Here is a 17,304-nt window from a genome sequence, read left to right as displayed (position 1 = left end):
AGTAGGTTGCTTCTAAAATACAATGGTGGGACAGAACAGACATTACCATTCTTTGAGAGATAAATAAGAAGAGGGAAAGCAATGGGTTTCAAAAACAATCAAGCTTAGGAAGGAAAATTCCATTCAGTTTTAAGTCCTGAGGATGATTTTCTGTTGCTGGATGTTCTGTTCTCTGAACCAGTCTTCCAGCCCCAATCATGCTGTCCCTTGTTTCTACCTTACACATCAGAAGTTCCTTGTCAGTCAAACTTCTAGCAGTTGTCTGTTCACAAGCATGTCTGTTTTTAGAGATGATAGTTGTTTTCTCTGAGCCCTGTCCAGCATCTCCTATACCTGCACTTCTGCCACCAACCTTTCCTAGGCATTCTATGCTTTTCTGCTGCACATCTGCAAAGTTCCCCATTACTAACTTCTAAAGTCAAACCTGCTTTTTCAGATATTTCAGCAGCATCTCTCTCCCAGTGGCAAATCTCTACTTACTTTTCATACATGCTAGAACTAAGTACCCTTAGCCGCAGGGTACATAACACAGGTTTATTGTTCTCTGGACTAGAGTCCAGAAGCCTGAGACAAGGTATTGGTTGGATTAGTGCTGAGGGATGTGAGGGAGCTCTATTTCCGACCTTTGTCCTAGCCTCTGCTGGATTTAGGTAGTCTGTGGCACTCCTTGGCTAATGCGGGAATCACCAAGATTTCTGCTTTTACTGCCATACACATTCTCCCAATGTTTCCATATCTTCTTTCTATGCTAGTGTGTATTATAAGAATATTGGTTGGATTGGGTTAGGGCCCACTCTAATGATCTTATTTTAATTGAATCATTCTGTGTAAAAATTGATTTCCAAATGAGGTTGTGTTCCAAGGTACTGGAACAGATTATAAATAAATATCTTGTCAGTGAAAACTAGCATTTTACACAATATAAATGTTGGCAACAACCTGTAGCACCATGATCAGGAAATATAACTTATCACAAGATCTATCCATGTCACATGGCAGATATAGCAGCTATTTTAGACTCTGGTACACAATAGTAACTACATTGATATTATAAGTGATCAGAGTTTCCATCGGGTTTTAAGGACTCCACAGCTGGGAGTCCTACATCAGTAGGCAGCTACATGCATTACTGTGATAAAAAGTCCAAAAGAACTTGAATAATTGTATGTAATTCTGTAAGAAGGTTGGAGGCATATGGAATTAATTTCATTTTAATCTGTTATGAAAGTCTGTATTTTATTTTATTCATTTAGATTTAACCTGAGAGGATACCTCAGGAGTCCCTAGATTCCTAGCTGGTTTTTATACATGAAATGATTCAGAAACAGTATTGAGATGATGGAAACAAAGAATAAGCCATTTAAGTTCAGTTTTGTGAGATGAAGAAAGAGGAAGAGGGCAAGTAACAAAAGCAGAAGAAAAGCTGGGTGGTGGAGGCACATGCCTTTAATCCCAGCACTCAGAAAGTCAAAGGCAGGCAGATTTCTGTGAGTTCGAGGCCATCCTGGTCTAGAAAGTGAGCTCCAGGACAACCAGAGGGGTCACACAGAGAAACCGTGCCTTGAAAAACCAAAAAAGAAAAAACAAACAGAAACAGCAGAAACCCAGCAGGATTTCAAGTAGGCATAAAAGTCAAACGCATAAATGATGTCTTGAAGGAATGTGGGGAAATGAGCAAGGCAGGAGAAATAGGTGACAATGTGGAACCAGACTCCACCAAAGTAGATGTGACAGAGAGCCCCTGGCAGGAGAAACAGACAGAGTGAGACTGCAAGAAGCCAGCATGGAGAGAGCCTGGGATAACTACACAGCTGGAATGGCTGGAGTTAAGTAGCGGGGAAGACAGGTCACTTTAAAGGAGGGAAATAGGAGAAGGGAGAGAGAGGATTTCTTGAAGAAGGTGTAGGCTCAGGTGATTCCAGCTGCGTTGCACATCCATTAGAGATGTCTGTGATTATAGTAAAATATACATAACGTAAAATTTATGACCTGAACCATTTTGTGTACAGCTCAGAGGTATTAAAAGCATTCGTGTTGCTGGGCTACCGATACTGTCAATCACCTGTCCATAAACCCTTCTCATCTTTCAAGACTGAATATCTGTGCCCATTAAACACAAATTCCCCACCCCTGCCCGGAGTCTACCATCTTTGGAGATATAGCAACAAAATGCATTTTACATTTTAAATGTGATTTCAGGGGAGATGGTGAGATGGATAAGGGTGCCAGCATGAGAAACCACGTTTGAATCCCCAGCTCTCATGTAAAAAGCCTGGCATGGATAGTTGTGTGTACTGTAATTCCAGCACTGAGGGGGCAGAAACTGGCAGATACAAATCACTGGGCACAGAGTCTAGCTGAAAGGGTGAGGTTCGGGTTCAGCAAGAGACCCTGTCTCAACTTATGAGGCAGAGACTAATAGAGGAAGACACTATATGGTTTCAAGAATGGAAGCTCTAACAGGAAATGCTGTCAGAAAAGTTACAGATGGGAGATGATAGTGAATGGACTATGGTGTGAGCAAAGGATAGGTTGAACTTGGATTTTGGCAGGAAGTCAGAGAGGATGGGATGATTTGTTAGAGTGACTGGGGGGAGAGGGCTTTCATTGTCTCTTAGACACATCTAGTCTGAACTGCCTCTGTAACATTCAGGTAGAGATGTCAGTTGGTACAGTATGTATTGAGTTTCCTGGAAAAGTAGGTTGGTGATTAAAAAAGGGAATGATTGAGGTAACTGAGGGAGACTGTTCACAGAAGAGCCCCTGAATAATCCCTTGGACATCCTTTTTTTCTTTTCTTTTTCTTTTTCTGTCAGAAGTTAGTTCCAAGGATGAGAACCCTATGCACAGTACCTTTAGTTAGCCTCACATTGCAGGAATATAGCTCCGATCTGAGACAGAAAGCAAAGCAGCCAACTTTCCCCTTTATATTTTTATTCTATTAGAAAGAACAAAATGATTAGTTTCCTATACACCAGCTTTAATTCCCATTGTACATATCATTAGCCATTTGCACTGTGTGTGGCTTACAGAGGGGTTGCTATCTCCCTTATTAATTATGCCTGGGTCTGAGATGGAGCTGAGATAAGAGAGACATGGCAGAGAAAGGAGAAATTGTTACCAGTTCAAAACTATTCAAAACTTCTAATACTGTGAAGCACTTTATACGAATGTAAGGTGTTCAGAGAAAGAGGAGATAAATACTTTAGTTTTGATAGGCCGATAACATAGCTCAGTGGCTTAAGTGCTTATCTCACAAACATAAGGACTTGTGTTCAGTCCTGTAGAAGCCTCGTAAAGGGCCAGATTCTGCTTTTATGGGGAGTTAGGAAGCAAGGAGTGGAGATTGCCAGAAACTCATGGGATAGCCCACCACACCCAGTGTTAAAATAATGAGAAGCACTGCCTCAAACAAGGTGGAGGTGAGTATAATATCACGTTATCCTCTGACCTCCACTCATAGGCTGCCCTGTACCTGTCTGCACTCATACACACCCAAAAGCTCTATCTTTTGTCTCGTTTGTTATTCAAGAAGCTAAGCATCCGTTTGAGTTTTCTCTGTCATAATAAAATACAGTATGATAATTTTTTTCTTATCTCAATCACTAGTTTACTAATTATTTGGGCTATTTGGAAATCTCTCAGTTCTTGTTTGGAGAAAAGAATTCTGATATTTTTTTTCCTTTTTTCCTGCACATGTTACTTTTTGCCATACTCAAACATTTGGGAAATGGAAATAGGGAAGCAGTGAGCTTCTTAGAAAAACTATAGATGAATGAAAGAGGAACTATGAAATTAGCGACATGTAACAGGAACTGTGTTATTGCTGTTGCTTATTTTTTCTCCTTTGCTAGGAGACCTGTGCTGCTGATGTGTGTGGCGCTCACCACTCTCCCAAGTTTCAGCTTTTCTATAGCGGTCACTGAGGTATGCGATTTTCATTTTTCTGCTGCGAGAGTTCGTGCTCTTAAAATGTCATGGTTTTGATTTTCAAAACGAGCAGTATGCCCAAACATTTTCTACAGTTTATTTTACTCCAATCTTCTTCCAAATTAATATATATGTACATATATATGTGATGTATATATACATATATATGTGATTGTGTGTATATGTATAGTCCTTATTGTAAGATAATTATTACGTCTATGATTTGAGGGATATTCTGGCATTACAAAATAATATCACTTCTGTAAATGTACATATGACCCAAGAGTATATTTCAAAGTCATAACGAATAAAAAAACTCAGTCAATCTACACTCTTCACAATTATCTACACAATTATCTTTGATAAGTTACCCACTGATAAATATTTTGCATGTTAATTATATTGATAGCCTTTTGTTTTGATGAAATGCAGACTGCCAGACCCTTGGTCAGTTCTATTATAGTCAAGATTCACAGGCCAAACCTCACTTTGCATGGATTTCAGGGAAAACCTTACCAATGTCACTATTAACTTCCAAGATATTGGGAAAGAGGAAAACACCATCAGAATGGGGGGGGGATGGGGAGGCATTCCCAGGAGTTCTAGTTTCAGTTCATAAAATGATGGTATGTCTGGGGTGTGATAACTTTTTTTCCCACTATTTCCTAAGATGTCCTTTTTTTTTTAAATTAAATTTCCATTGAATAGTCACACATTAACAGAAAAGTGCTTGAAGCATAGCTGTAAAGTATCAATGGAATGTCACAAAATGGATCTCTACACCAGCACCATTCACATCAAGAAATGCAGCCTGAGCAGCTGCAGCCCCATGGGCTCTGCCTCCCTTCCCTTCCTTCCTTGCAAGAATACTTTGACCATGACTTTTGTAACTACTTTTTGAATTTCCTATTGGGGAAGTCAAATTGTAACTACATTTGTTGATTACATAATGTATATCTTCTATTTTATTCAAAAGTATGATGTGAGCGTCATTCCTGTTTTTATGTTTAGCTATAGTTCATTTGTTTTCATTGCTATAGACTCAGGTATTTCATCTTAAAAGCTATAATTTATTTATTTATTTTTTGGTGTTGGCGTTGAACTTTTGTTGGTGTTAAGCACATACTGTACATCTGAGCTATACCAGCCCAGACCAATGCTGCAATTAACTTTTGGTTGTACAGTTTTACTCTGCTGCTGCAGGGTGGGTTGATCCTGGGGGCTTGAACTTATAAGGCAAGCCCTCCACCACTGAGCTACACTCTCAGTCCTATTGCACCATTCTTTTAAAAATGATTTCTTATTTGTTATTGTTTTACATCCTGACCACAATTTTCCCTCTCGCCTCTCTCCTACTACTGCTTTGTTTTCCCATCCACTCCTCCTTCATTTCCCTTCAAAATAAGGGCAGGTCCCCATGGATATCAACCAAACATGGCATATCAAGCTTCAGTAAGACTAAGCACCTCCTCTCATATTAACTGGACAAAGCAACCCAGTACAAAGATTAGGGTCTCAAGTGCTGGCAAAAGAGTCAGAGACAGCCCCTGCTCTTACTGTTAGGAGTCCCACAAGAAGACCAAGTTACACAACTGTAACATATGTGCAGAGGGCCTTGGTCAGTCCGGTTCAGTCTGTGTGACCCCCTATGAGCCCAGGTTAGTTGACTGTGTGAGTTTTCTTGTGATGTTCTTGACCCTTCTGGCTCCTATTATCCTTGCTCTCCTTCTTCCACAGGATTCCCCCAACTCTGCCTAATGTTTGGCTGTGGGTTGAGGAATCTCTTTCTATCAGTTGCTGCATGCATTTTCTTTGATGAAAATTGGGCTAGGCACCAGTCTATGAGTGTAACAGAGTATCATTAGTCATATTACATTGAATAGATTTTTTTTCCCCCTGCCAGTCATGTTTGGTTCTATTCTAGATCTGTGAGCTGGCCCACACTGCAGTGTCAGAGGTGGGCTCCCTCTAGTGGCATGGGTCTCAGGTTGGACCAGTCATTGGTTGGCCACCCCTCCCCACATTTTCTGTGCCTCTTTACTCAAGCTCATCTTGTAGGCAAAACAAATTGTAGGTTGAAGGTTATGTGGCTGGGTTGGCATTCCAGCCCCTCCATTGGAAGTTTTACCTCTTTACAGGAGATGGCCAGTTCAGGCTACATATCTCCTATTTCTGGGAGTCTTAGCTGGGGCCACCCAAGCAGTTCCACTAAAATCAGGAACAAGACAAGGCTGTTCACTCTCTCCATATCTATTCAAAATAGTACTTGAAGTTCTAGATAGAGCAGTAAGACAACCAAAGGAGATCAAGGGGATGCAAATTGGAAAGGAAAAAAATGTCTAAGTATTGCTATTTGCAGATGACATGATAGTATACATAAGCGACCCCCCAAATTCTAACATGGAACTCTTACAATCTGAGAAACACATTCAGCAAAGTAGCGAGATACTAAAAAGAAATCAGTAGCCTTCCTACATAAAACAATAAAAGTGCTGAGAAAGGAATCATGGAAATAACACCCTTCACAATAGCCACAAATAATATAAAGTATCTGGTGTCACTCTAAAATAATAGTTCTGTTCTTGATGATAATATCAGTTATTTACATTTCAGACTAATGTTACTAGGAACTTGACTAAACATTTTTATACATGTGATTGTATCTGTTGTTTTAACGCATAGGAGTAGAGTGGATGGGTTATACAGTATTCAACTGGCTAATGTAATGAATTAAGCCAAACAAGTTTCAAAAAGAGACTGTGCTGACATCTGCTTGCAGTCTCAGTAGCAGAGATGAATGCTCTCTCAGCTTCATGTTCTTTCCACAACTTGCTCTTGGTTTTTAGCTAATCTAAGGGATGTGTTTTTGAAACTCATTGTATTTTAAAACTTCCTTTCTCCATGTAAATGAAGTTGAGCATCTTTTGATCTTTGCTTATGTCATCTTTTCTTATCTTTTAAACTTGATTTGATTTACACAGTGAATAGTGTATTTATGAATGTAGGAACACACACACACACACACACACATGCACACACCAATTAAAGAGAAAGAGGCCACGAATTTGAAAGAAAGCAAGGTGGAGGGTAACATGGAAGAGTTTGAAGGGAGGAAAGGGAAGGGAAAATGATGTACTTATAATCTCAGAAAATAAAAGAACTACTTGAAAAATAGACTTGAAAGTGCTTGTTATACGTTAAATTATATCCTATAAATTTGTTCACCCTGGGACTTTCACCTTCACACTTTTACTGGTGCCTTTTGATAAGAAGCTGTTTTTTATTTCTTTAAAATAGCTACTTTCATTTGTGTAAAATGCTTCTGGAGAGAGAATTAAGAAGATTTATAAATCTAAACTACAAAATCCTGAAGCTCTTACCTCACCATGAACTTCTCTCATCTTTTTGAAAATGTGTTTTCCCACTCCTTCCTTTAGATTCGCAGTTTAGCTTCAGTGGTGTTTTGTTATGTTGTATAGGGATGAGTCACGTGTTTTTTGTTTGTTTGTTTATTTGTTGTTTCCAATGACCGGAGTACCATTTTGTAAAAAACGCAGTCCTTTGTTTCAACAGAACCCTCTTTGTTATAAGTTAGGTGTTCATGTGTCTGACCTTTTTGTTTTGTTGATTTGCCCAGCTATCTATCCTGTGCTCACACCTTACAGCGTCTTCTTACAGCTTTATAAATGTTCTGCAGAACCAGAAGAGCACAACATTCTACCTTCCTTTTCTTCTAGAATGTTCTGTCTTTTTTACTTCTACACACGTTAGAATGTGCTTTATAATTAACATGCCTACTGAAGTTGCAGTTAATGGCTTTCTCTTTTAAAAATCTTATTTTTATTTTTATTTTTTTTGCCATTAACAGTTAAAAAGATTACATCCATTTGGGAGTATTTTCTCCATATATACTCATAGAGTTTATGAAAAGTGATGTTTTAAATTTTCTTTGTATTTAATACAGTCTATTATTTTCATTTCATTTATTAGACTATCTAAGATATCTAAGACAATTTGATTGGAATTGATCACGAAGGCATCTTTGTCGAGAAGAAACTTTCAATTCTTTACCAAGAATATGATGTACTATAGCTTGTTTTATTGCTTTGTTTTGTTTATAGATAGCATAAGCAGATGAAGAAGAAAGCATAGCTCAGCCTACCTGTGCTGTCAGGGCTCTGGGAACACACACACACACACACACACACACACACACACACACACATACACACACACACACACACACACAGTGAAACACCTACACAGACACACACAGACACAGATGTATGCACACAGATACAAACACAGACATAGAAACACACACACACAGAAACACAATACACTGACCCACATACACAGACAAACACACACAGATACAAAGACACAGATACACACACACACACACACACACACACACACACACACTTACACAGAATCTAGGGCCTCATGTAGGCTAGGAAAGTGCTCTACAAACTGAGCTTCTTATTAATGTATTTTTATGTGCATTTAGGGGGCTCTGTTTTCTAATAATAATAATAAAAATCTATCCCACTTGTGTGAATCCTCATTGCAATTTAGAAATACTTCAAAGCCTCGTGGCTAAAACCCGGGAAGTTCGAAACAGAGCTTTTATTTTTTCAGTAAATATATTTAGCAGTGTCTGCAGACTACTGATAGAATTTAGAATGAGTAAAACAAAGTAAATAAGTGTGCTTAAATGGCTTTCTGAAAACAGGTTCAAAAGAATGGCAATGGGACATTACCTGACTCCTTACCAGACTTGCCAGTGTCTGTGGTTCTGTTGTCCCTGATCGTGGTTGACATTATTGAGAAACTCAGGATATACCCTCTAAGAGGAAGTCAAAAGAGTAAGTAACCCTTCACAAATGAATACTTACACCTAAATTTTTATTATTTTTTTTATAACTTTCTGCTATTCTGTTGCTTAATAAAACATTTAATGAGAGTGTTTCTTAGAGGTAACATCACCGAGAGAAGGTTGAAAATGAAGATACGTAGACAAAAATATTTTAAAACATAATTTGATAAGTCATTATTACTCATTTTGTATATTAGTACAATCTATAGTATATTAGTATAATCTATAGATTATAAAAATATCAAATATTTAATGCCAATAAAGTTTAATGTTTACCAAGAAAACATTATCATTGCAATATTTTAGAGATGTCTTAAGTCGTTAAATTTAGAAGAATAAAGTAAATTTGAGTCTGGTTTGGTGACACACACCATAGCTGAGGTAGGAGGACAAAGAATTGGAAGCCAACCTGAGTTGCACAGCCAGACCCTGTCTCCCAAAACAAACAATGAAGGGAACAAAAAAGGTCATTTTTGTTTGAATACCTTTGCTACAAGAGTGAGTGTAATAGCTGTAAATCCTATTTATGTCTTACAGAATTGCATATTTCAAATTATGGATTATAAAAAGCCAAAATTCACATTAGTAAAACAGAGACAGCTGGGCAGTGGTGGCACAAGCCTCTAATCTCATCACTTGGGAGGTAGAGGCAAGTGGGTCTTTGTGAGTTTGAGGCTAGCCTGGTCTAAAGAATGAGTTCCAAGACAGGCAGGGCTGCTACACAGAGAAACCCTGTCTTGAAAAACAAGAACAAACAAACAAAATCAAAACAGAAACAAACCACATCCCTACAAAGTGAAAAGTTGAAATTAAATACAGGCTGGCCTTTAAAAATTTATCTCATTACTTGATTTGTGTCTTTGTCAGGACATAAATTCTTTCCAGCTCTATTTATCTTCCTGTGCTAAAGTGTGATTAACATGCTGTATGATAAGGACAAAATTTTGTAGTGAGAGCATGCTTGAAGTGGGCAGAGACTGGGAGGTCACCCCCAACAGATGGATGGAGTCAGACTTCACAGTGACAAGGATAAGGGGTAGAGACAGTCAGTCATTTGGAGGCCACACAGCACCACTGCACAGCCACTCTTGCTCTGGAAACTGTAAAGAAGACATGTCCTGTAGGCCATGAGGAAAGCAGAGTCTTTCAATTTACACCTTGTCCCCGTGGGTGGGAAATTATATGCTATTACGTTCAACATCACACTGGTGACAATTCAATAAGAGCCCAAGGGCCACCACCTGCAATCTTTTGCTCACTTTATTTCTAGCTCCCACAGACCTGTTTCTAGGTTGTTCTGTTCTTGAGGTATCTGTATTTAGCATTTTGACATAAACTTTCTGTCCAGCTGAAAGTTCTTTTTTAGAAAAAAAACCTACATTTTTTTTTAGTAGAAGTTAATGGCACTTTATTGTCTATAGCAATGATTGGAATCTTCCTTCTGTATCCCGCAGTGGTGCTTTGGGAAGAGGACTAGAACAGAGCGAAGTTCTGTGTTTCTTAGTGGAGACCCTCCCCTAGCCCCTTTCTGCTCAAACCTGAAAGGGTTGACTAACATATACTGTAATAACTCTGCCATTCAATAATAAAATCACACTTCAAAATACCTTTGCAAATATTAATGTTACATGTATTCAATATTTATATGAAATTTGAACTCACTTTAGTACTCATATTAATACTATAAATTACACAACTTTTGAGTCTATAGTATGTTCTCCTATATCCCTTGGAACTTCCTGCTTAAACACATTCATTTTAAAAATCATTTTTAATACAGGCTAGCTGTGTAGTCCAGGCTGCTCTTTAGCTATTAATCCTCTTGCCTCTATCATCTGAGGGCTTGAATTACAGATGGGTACCAGTGACAATGCTGAGGCATCCAACGATATGACAGCATTCTGAGTGAAGTGTTTCATCTAAAATGAACTTCCATGGGAACAGTGTGCTAGTACATGGATCTCTGTGACAGGATAATTTCAGAGATAAATGTGGTCCTTACTATATCCAGATATGAGAACAAATGACAAGGATACAATAAATAGCCCAACTGCCATTTCTAGCTGAGTCTCCTATTAATGACCGCGCTTCAATCTTCTCACCATCCACCATCTTGTTCCTGCTTCTGCTTTCAGATCATGCTGACCCCTCTGTGCTCTTACTTGGGTCAAGACAGTTGAATAGCTACCACTTCTTTGCTTTCAGTGGCCCTTGTGTTCTTGCTTTCATTTCAAACCCCAACTCCGGAGTCTCCTGTGTTCCTGTTTGTTGCTTCAGACTAGTGACTGTCCCAGAATTCCTACTTTAAGAATAACTGTCTTTGATGTGTGGTTGCTCACCATACTCAGCTCCAAATACTGTTAGCTTTATGCTTAGCATCTGGAAAGAGCCTCAGTGCTCTTTCTGTATTCTGGGTGGGTTGGCTCTTTTTCTGCCAGCTGGAATGCTGACTTCTTCCATCGAGTTTTACTTTCCTGGAGAAGCTGCAAATGTCTGGAAACACAGCCCGTTAGCATCATATACTAACATATTGCCTGGGACTTAGACAATTTCAAGTAATGTCCATTACTTTCCACTGGACAACACATTGCCCCCTCCTACCAATAGACCTGAAGCTGAATCTAGTAGAGTTAGATTCCTTTTAAGATAACTTTTCCTAGAGGATTCATAAGTCTTCTTAACTCAGGATTTATAACAGATATTCCATTGCCTGAATCCTAATGTTGTCTGTCATTTGATTCCTCCCTCTGCCTCCATCAGGATCTCTCAATGTTGTAGAAAGAGGAAGATGCAAACATAAACAACAATATCCATGGCTGAGTAGGAGTTTTCAGTCCTATTAGCAGAACTCAGTTAAGTAGAGTTTGTAGCCTAGGTTGGATCACGCATCACAAAATGATAAAAGTATATTTATTGTTAAAGTGCTGTATGGTCTGCATGTAAGGGACTATGTCGAACTACAGGTGAAGGAACACTCAGGTCACTTTAAGGGGTTAGAGGTAAGGGAGAAGTCAGAGTTTTATAGGGGTTTGTAGGTGGATGTGGAGAGGAAACTTTCTCCATTGAGCAAGCTTGGACCTCAAGGAAGTCAAGAATGCATGTAGCCCACGGGGGTGTTCTAGAATAAAAGTAACTTAATTTGATTTCACACCATAAGTCAACAATTTTGACTCTATTTTGCTGAAATAGAAAATGCCTTCTCAAAACCACCTATGATGAGTTTGCCATTTTGTCACTTTGAAAACCTGCAAAACAATTTCAAGAGCTATGGTGAAAACTCTGGAGAAGAGGACTTGGAGAAGGAAGTAAAGGAGATTTAATTAGGTCAGAGGTCTCCCTCCCTGCTTCAGCCAGACAATAGGGCTTTTGTGTAGGAGATGCTTTATGTGAAGTCAGGAGATAACAAGATATTTGTCTGCCAAAGGCTGGAAGGCCACTAGTCCAGGAGCTTGTTTGGAACTATAGATTGCACCTCCTGTAGATCAGTGAGTCCCATAAGTGATATAGCTTAGCCGCTCTATAGACCTGGCTTTACAGAAGGAGCCCATCACAAAGCTCCAGTTATGTCTCCTGCTGCTCAGAGCCTAACTTTACTGAGCCTGTAGACCCAGCAGGCCTATCCTGATGGAACACACAGGGAAGAGGCACAGTTCTTTTGCCAGCCACACAGCTTTTTCATTACAGAATTTTGTTTTGTTTTGTTTTGTTTTGAGATATAGTATTTTATTTATTTATTTATTTTATATAACCAAGTCCATTTAAATGAAAACAAACATTTATAGACAATATTTGGGAATTTGGGCGTCGTTCTTTCCAAACTACTTCCTGCTGGTAAGGGGCACTGTCATGGGGGATTCTAAGAAGATTCAGAAATCCTGGCTGTAGTCTGTAAGGCTGCTTTGTCCAGCTGTTTTGAATGTAGGATAAACTGGTACTCTGTTTCAGGTGTTTTGGCTTGATCAAACCACATTACTCTGGAAGGAATCCACATCTTTTCATTTTCTGTGGAAACAAAAACAGAAATCCTTTTCCCCAGTAACTTGTCCTTGAACTTAAATTTTGGAGTCAAAGCATTTTTTTTTTTTAATTTAATTTTTTACACATCGATCCCAGGTCCCTTTCCCTCCCTCCCTCCCTTCCTCCTTCCCTCCATCCCTCCCTTTTACCCTCTCTGCCCTCTCACATGCACTCTACCCACCCTCCCCTCCCATCCCCCCCCACCCCAATTCCATATGTAGGGCAATGTCATCCAGTTGGGGTCATGTAGATCTGACAGGTCATGTGAAGTGGGGACTAGGGCTTCTCTCCTGTCTCTAGATTAAGGCAGTTATCCTTCCATGGGGGATGTGTTCACAAAGTCCTTTTGTGCACCAGGGATACATCCTGGCTCCACTGTCTGAGGTCCCTTAGACTGCTCAGTCCTTCTGGCTGAGACCCATATTCAGGGGGGCCTGAGTCAGTCCCATGCTGGCTTCCCAGCTATCAGTCTGGTGGCCCGTTACCTCCTCCTTGTTCAGGTAAGTCTCTATGTGTTTCTGCCTCCTGGCCTTGTCCTCTCCATCTGCATCTGGGTTCTAGTTCGACTCAGTGTTTATGTATGGGTGTTTGTTCCTGTTCCCATCAGGCATTAGTTGAGGGCTCCTTGGATAAGTTAGTTGTTGATCTCACTCTCCGGAAAGGAGATTTATGATAGCATTTCCACAGAAGCTCAAATTGTTAGTTGGCAGCAGGCTTGTAGTTCTCTAGATCTTTCTTTGTGTTCAGTTTTATCTTCAAACCAAATATTGGCTCCCTCTTTTATGTTCTCTCTCTCTCTCTCTCTCTCTCTCTCTCTCTCTCTCTCTCTCTCTCTCTCTCTCTCTCTCTTCCCTGTCTTCTATTCCTAACCAGGCTCAATCTTCCTGGTCGCACATGTTTTCCTTTCCTCCCCCTCATTTTCTCCTACTTCTCACTCCTTTCGCTGGCCCCTACTTCTGCTAAGCTCTGGGGGACTTGTCCCTTCCCAGTTCTGTGAGTGACTTTATATGAATCTCTTAGAATACACCTTGTATCCTAGTTCCTCTGGTGGTGTGAATTATAGGATGGTGATTCTTTGCTCTAGGTCTAAAATCCATATATGAGTGAGTACATACTATGTTCCTCTTTTTGTGACTGGGTTACCTCCTTCAGGATGGTTTCTTCAAGTGCCATCCACTTGCCTGCGGATTTCAAGATACCATTATTTTTTTCTGCAGAGTAGTATTCCATTGTGTAGATGTGCCACATCTTCATTAACCATTCTTCAATTGAGGGGCATCTAGGTTGCTTCCAGGTTCTTGCTATTACAAATAATGCTGCTATGAACATAGTTGAACAGATGTCGTTGTTGAATGGATGTGGATCCTTTGAGTATATGCCTAAGAGGGGGATTGCCAGGTCCTGTGGTAAACTAATTCCCATTTTCCTGAGGAACTGCCATACTGATCTCCAAAATGGCTGTATGAGTTTGCACTCCCACCAGCAGTGGAGGAGTGTTCCCATTTCTCCACATCCTCTCCAACATAAGTCATCATTGGTGTCTCTAATTTTAGCCATTCTCAAAGTTGTTTTGACTTGCATTTCCCTGATAGCTAAGGATGTGGAGCATTTTCTTAAGTGTCTTTCAGGCCTTTTTGATTTCCTCTATTGAGAATTCTTTCTTCAGTTCTGTACCCCATTTTTTAATAGGGTTATTTGGTGTTTTGTTGACTAGTTTCTCGAGTTCTTTGTATATTTTGGAGATCGGCCATTTGTCAGATGTAGGACTGGTGAAAATCTTTTCCCAGTCTGTGGGATGCTGTTTGGTCTTGTCCACTGTGTCCTTTGCCTTACAGAAGCTTCTAAGTTTGAGGAGGTCCCATTTATTAATTGTTTCTCTCAGTGTCTGTGCCCCTGGAGTTATATTCAGGAAGCGGTCTCCTGTACCAATTTGTTCAAGGGTACCTCCTACTTTCTCTTCTAAAAGGTTCAGTGTGGCTGGATTGATGCAGAGGTCTTTGGTCCATTTGGACTTGAGTTTTGTGCATGGCAATAGACATGGGTCTATCTGCAGTCTTCTACACACCATCATCCAATTATGCCAGCACCATTTGTTGAAGATGCTGTCCTTTCCCCATTGTATTCTTTTAGCTGTTTTGCCGAAAATCAGGTGTTCATAGGTGTGTGGGTTAATATCAGGATTTTCAATTCAATTCCATTGGTCTACCTGTCTATTTATGTGCCAGTACCAGGCTGTTTTCAGAACTATAGCTCTGTAGTAGAGCTTAAAGTCAGGAATGGTGATGCCTCCTGAAGTTCTTTTATTGTATTGGGTTGTTTTGGCTATCCTGGGTCTTTTGTTTTTCCATATAAAGTTGATTATTATCCTTTCAAGGTCAGTGAAGAATTGTGGTGGGATTTTAATGGGGATTGCATTGAATCTCTTTACAGAATTTTGAACCCTTTCATTTTGACTGCTTTATTTTCCCCAAACAATATATATTCATTTAAAGAGGTTAGCAGACAGGGGTCTTAAAAAGGAAAAAAAAAAAAAAAGGAAGAATAATTAAACCAACTATAACAAGCTAGAGACTTATAATTTATAATTGACAGGATCTTGTTGTTACATATTCAATTAAAGGAACTTGTTTTGTGGTTTTCCCCTACAGTGTACAGTGGGCTTGTTATTCTTGTTATTTTATCTATTATTCCAACATTTTTATTGGTCAAATAATATTCCATTATATTAATGACTCACATTACACTTAAGTCACTTATTTGTGATAGATTCTTTTTAATTTTTTTTCTATTATAGGCCTTCTGCTAGAGAATTACGGGGGCATAGCTAGAGCAAGTCAAGCAGTGTCTGCCTGATTCAGGCAGCAGAGACACATTGAGGGCAGAGCACTTGTATAGTACAGGGCTTTAAAGTGACCCTGCACTGTGTGGGAATTAGAAGCCAAGCAGTGAGGTGCATGGAGAAACAGAAGCTGGGAACAGAAAGAGTTAAACACCTCTGGATTGTAGCCTAAAGATATCAGGATGATGACTACAGAGTGTCCTCAGAGGACCTGACTCCTTGGCAACCTTGTTGCTAGAAGATGGTGACTACTACAAGCTGGCTGCTCACACAGGGAAATATAGAAGGGGATGGTAAGCCAGTGTGGTATGTGGCAATAGTGGTTGGACTGCATTAGAACCTTCTGCATACTCAGAGAGGGCTTGCTGGAGATGAAGTCAGCAGGCTATTTGAGTGGAAAACTTCAGCACTCTGCAGAGCCAGGCAGTGCCAGGTATGATGTTGGCAGTGTAAGGTTTTCAAACAAATCTGCTCACAATGCCCTAGTCCAACTCCTGTGCCCTCTTTTTAACTCACAGTCCTGGGCTAAGCACTGCAAGGACCTCAGGGGCACAGGTGAATATTTCTTTAGGTTCCATGTTCCCATGCAGGATTTCTGGCTCAGTGTCCATATAAAATTTTTTTTTTTGTTTTGTTTTTGATTTTTTTTAAGACAGGGTTTCTCTGTAGATTTGGTCCCTGCCCTGGAATTTGCTCTGTAGACCAGGCTGGTCTCGAACTCACAGAGAACTCATCTGCCTCTGCCTCCCAAATGCTGGGACTAAAGGCGTGCATCACCAATATATACAGCCAAATTGTTATTTCTCCAAATACTCTGTTTCTAAGTTGTGTCACCATGCACATTCGCCTTCTCAATTTTGCTTTTTATGATATTTTTGTCAGTTCCAGAGGCAAAAGAGGCATTTATAAAAGTTGTAGTTGTTGTTCTTTTGCTACAGCTAATGCCTATAAAACACAAACACGAGACTCAGCACCCATGTGGAGTTTATTGAGGGAAGGGAGAGAAAGGGGGGGTAGCTGGTGGGGGTAGCAGAGGGGAGAGAGAGAGAGAGAGAGAGAGAGAGAGAGAGAGAGAGAGAGAGAGAGAGAAGAAAGAGAAAGAGCAAGAGAGAGACCCACTTGGCATGCTTGCTTTAAAAGGGAAACTTGCACATGCATAATTGAGTCCTCTGGCAGCCAGGTAAAGCTTGAGCAGGCAGGTAAAGCCTGACCTAGTGATGACTAGCCATGAGCATCCTGCCCTTCCTTGGGGGCGGGGTCAGCAGACATTCCCACCTCTTATTGTTATTAAAAAGGTGGGGGTTGGGCATGGCAGGATAGGGAATAAGGATGTTGAGGTCTCAAGACTGCTTCCTGCTGACTTGGGGAGGTGATCCTCTTTGGGGGAATTAGAAAGCTGGGGGGGGGGGGCATTGTGCTGCCATGTTCTCCTGGTAGCTGGTTGTTTCATCGCAGTCCTGACAGTATGGAGCTCTGGTGTCTCTTTGAGCCTGGCAAGATGTTAGCAGAGCAGAGGACAAGGTTAAGTTTTTTTCCCCTTAGGTCATAGTACTTAATGGGAGAAGTGTAAGGTGGGGTAGAGGTTCCCAAGGGGGGGGGGTCCCAGGACAAGGGAAGGAAGTCCCGATGCCAGGAAAAA

The 17,304-nt window shown here is 40.2% G+C and overlaps 1 protein-coding gene across 1 annotated transcript in view; it reads left to right on the top strand.

The window, feature by feature from the left end:
• Positions 1-17,304, top strand: part of Tmem236 (transmembrane protein 236) — a 50,538-nt gene that overhangs the window by 14,002 nt on the left and 19,232 nt on the right. Inside the window, exons 2-3 of the mRNA XM_051205744.1 lie at positions 3,855-3,927; positions 8,666-8,798. Of these exons, the coding sequence (XP_051061701.1) occupies positions 3,855-3,927; positions 8,666-8,798 (206 nt within the window). The remainder of the gene's footprint in view (positions 1-3,854; positions 3,928-8,665; positions 8,799-17,304) is intronic.

Source organism: Phodopus roborovskii, unplaced genomic scaffold (genome assembly GCF_943737965.1).
Source record: "Phodopus roborovskii unplaced genomic scaffold, PHOROB, whole genome shotgun sequence".
NCBI lineage: Eukaryota > Metazoa > Chordata > Mammalia > Rodentia > Cricetidae > Phodopus > Phodopus roborovskii.
The sequence above is the reverse complement of the archived record's forward strand: the minus strand, read 5'-3'. Positions and strand labels throughout refer to the sequence as shown.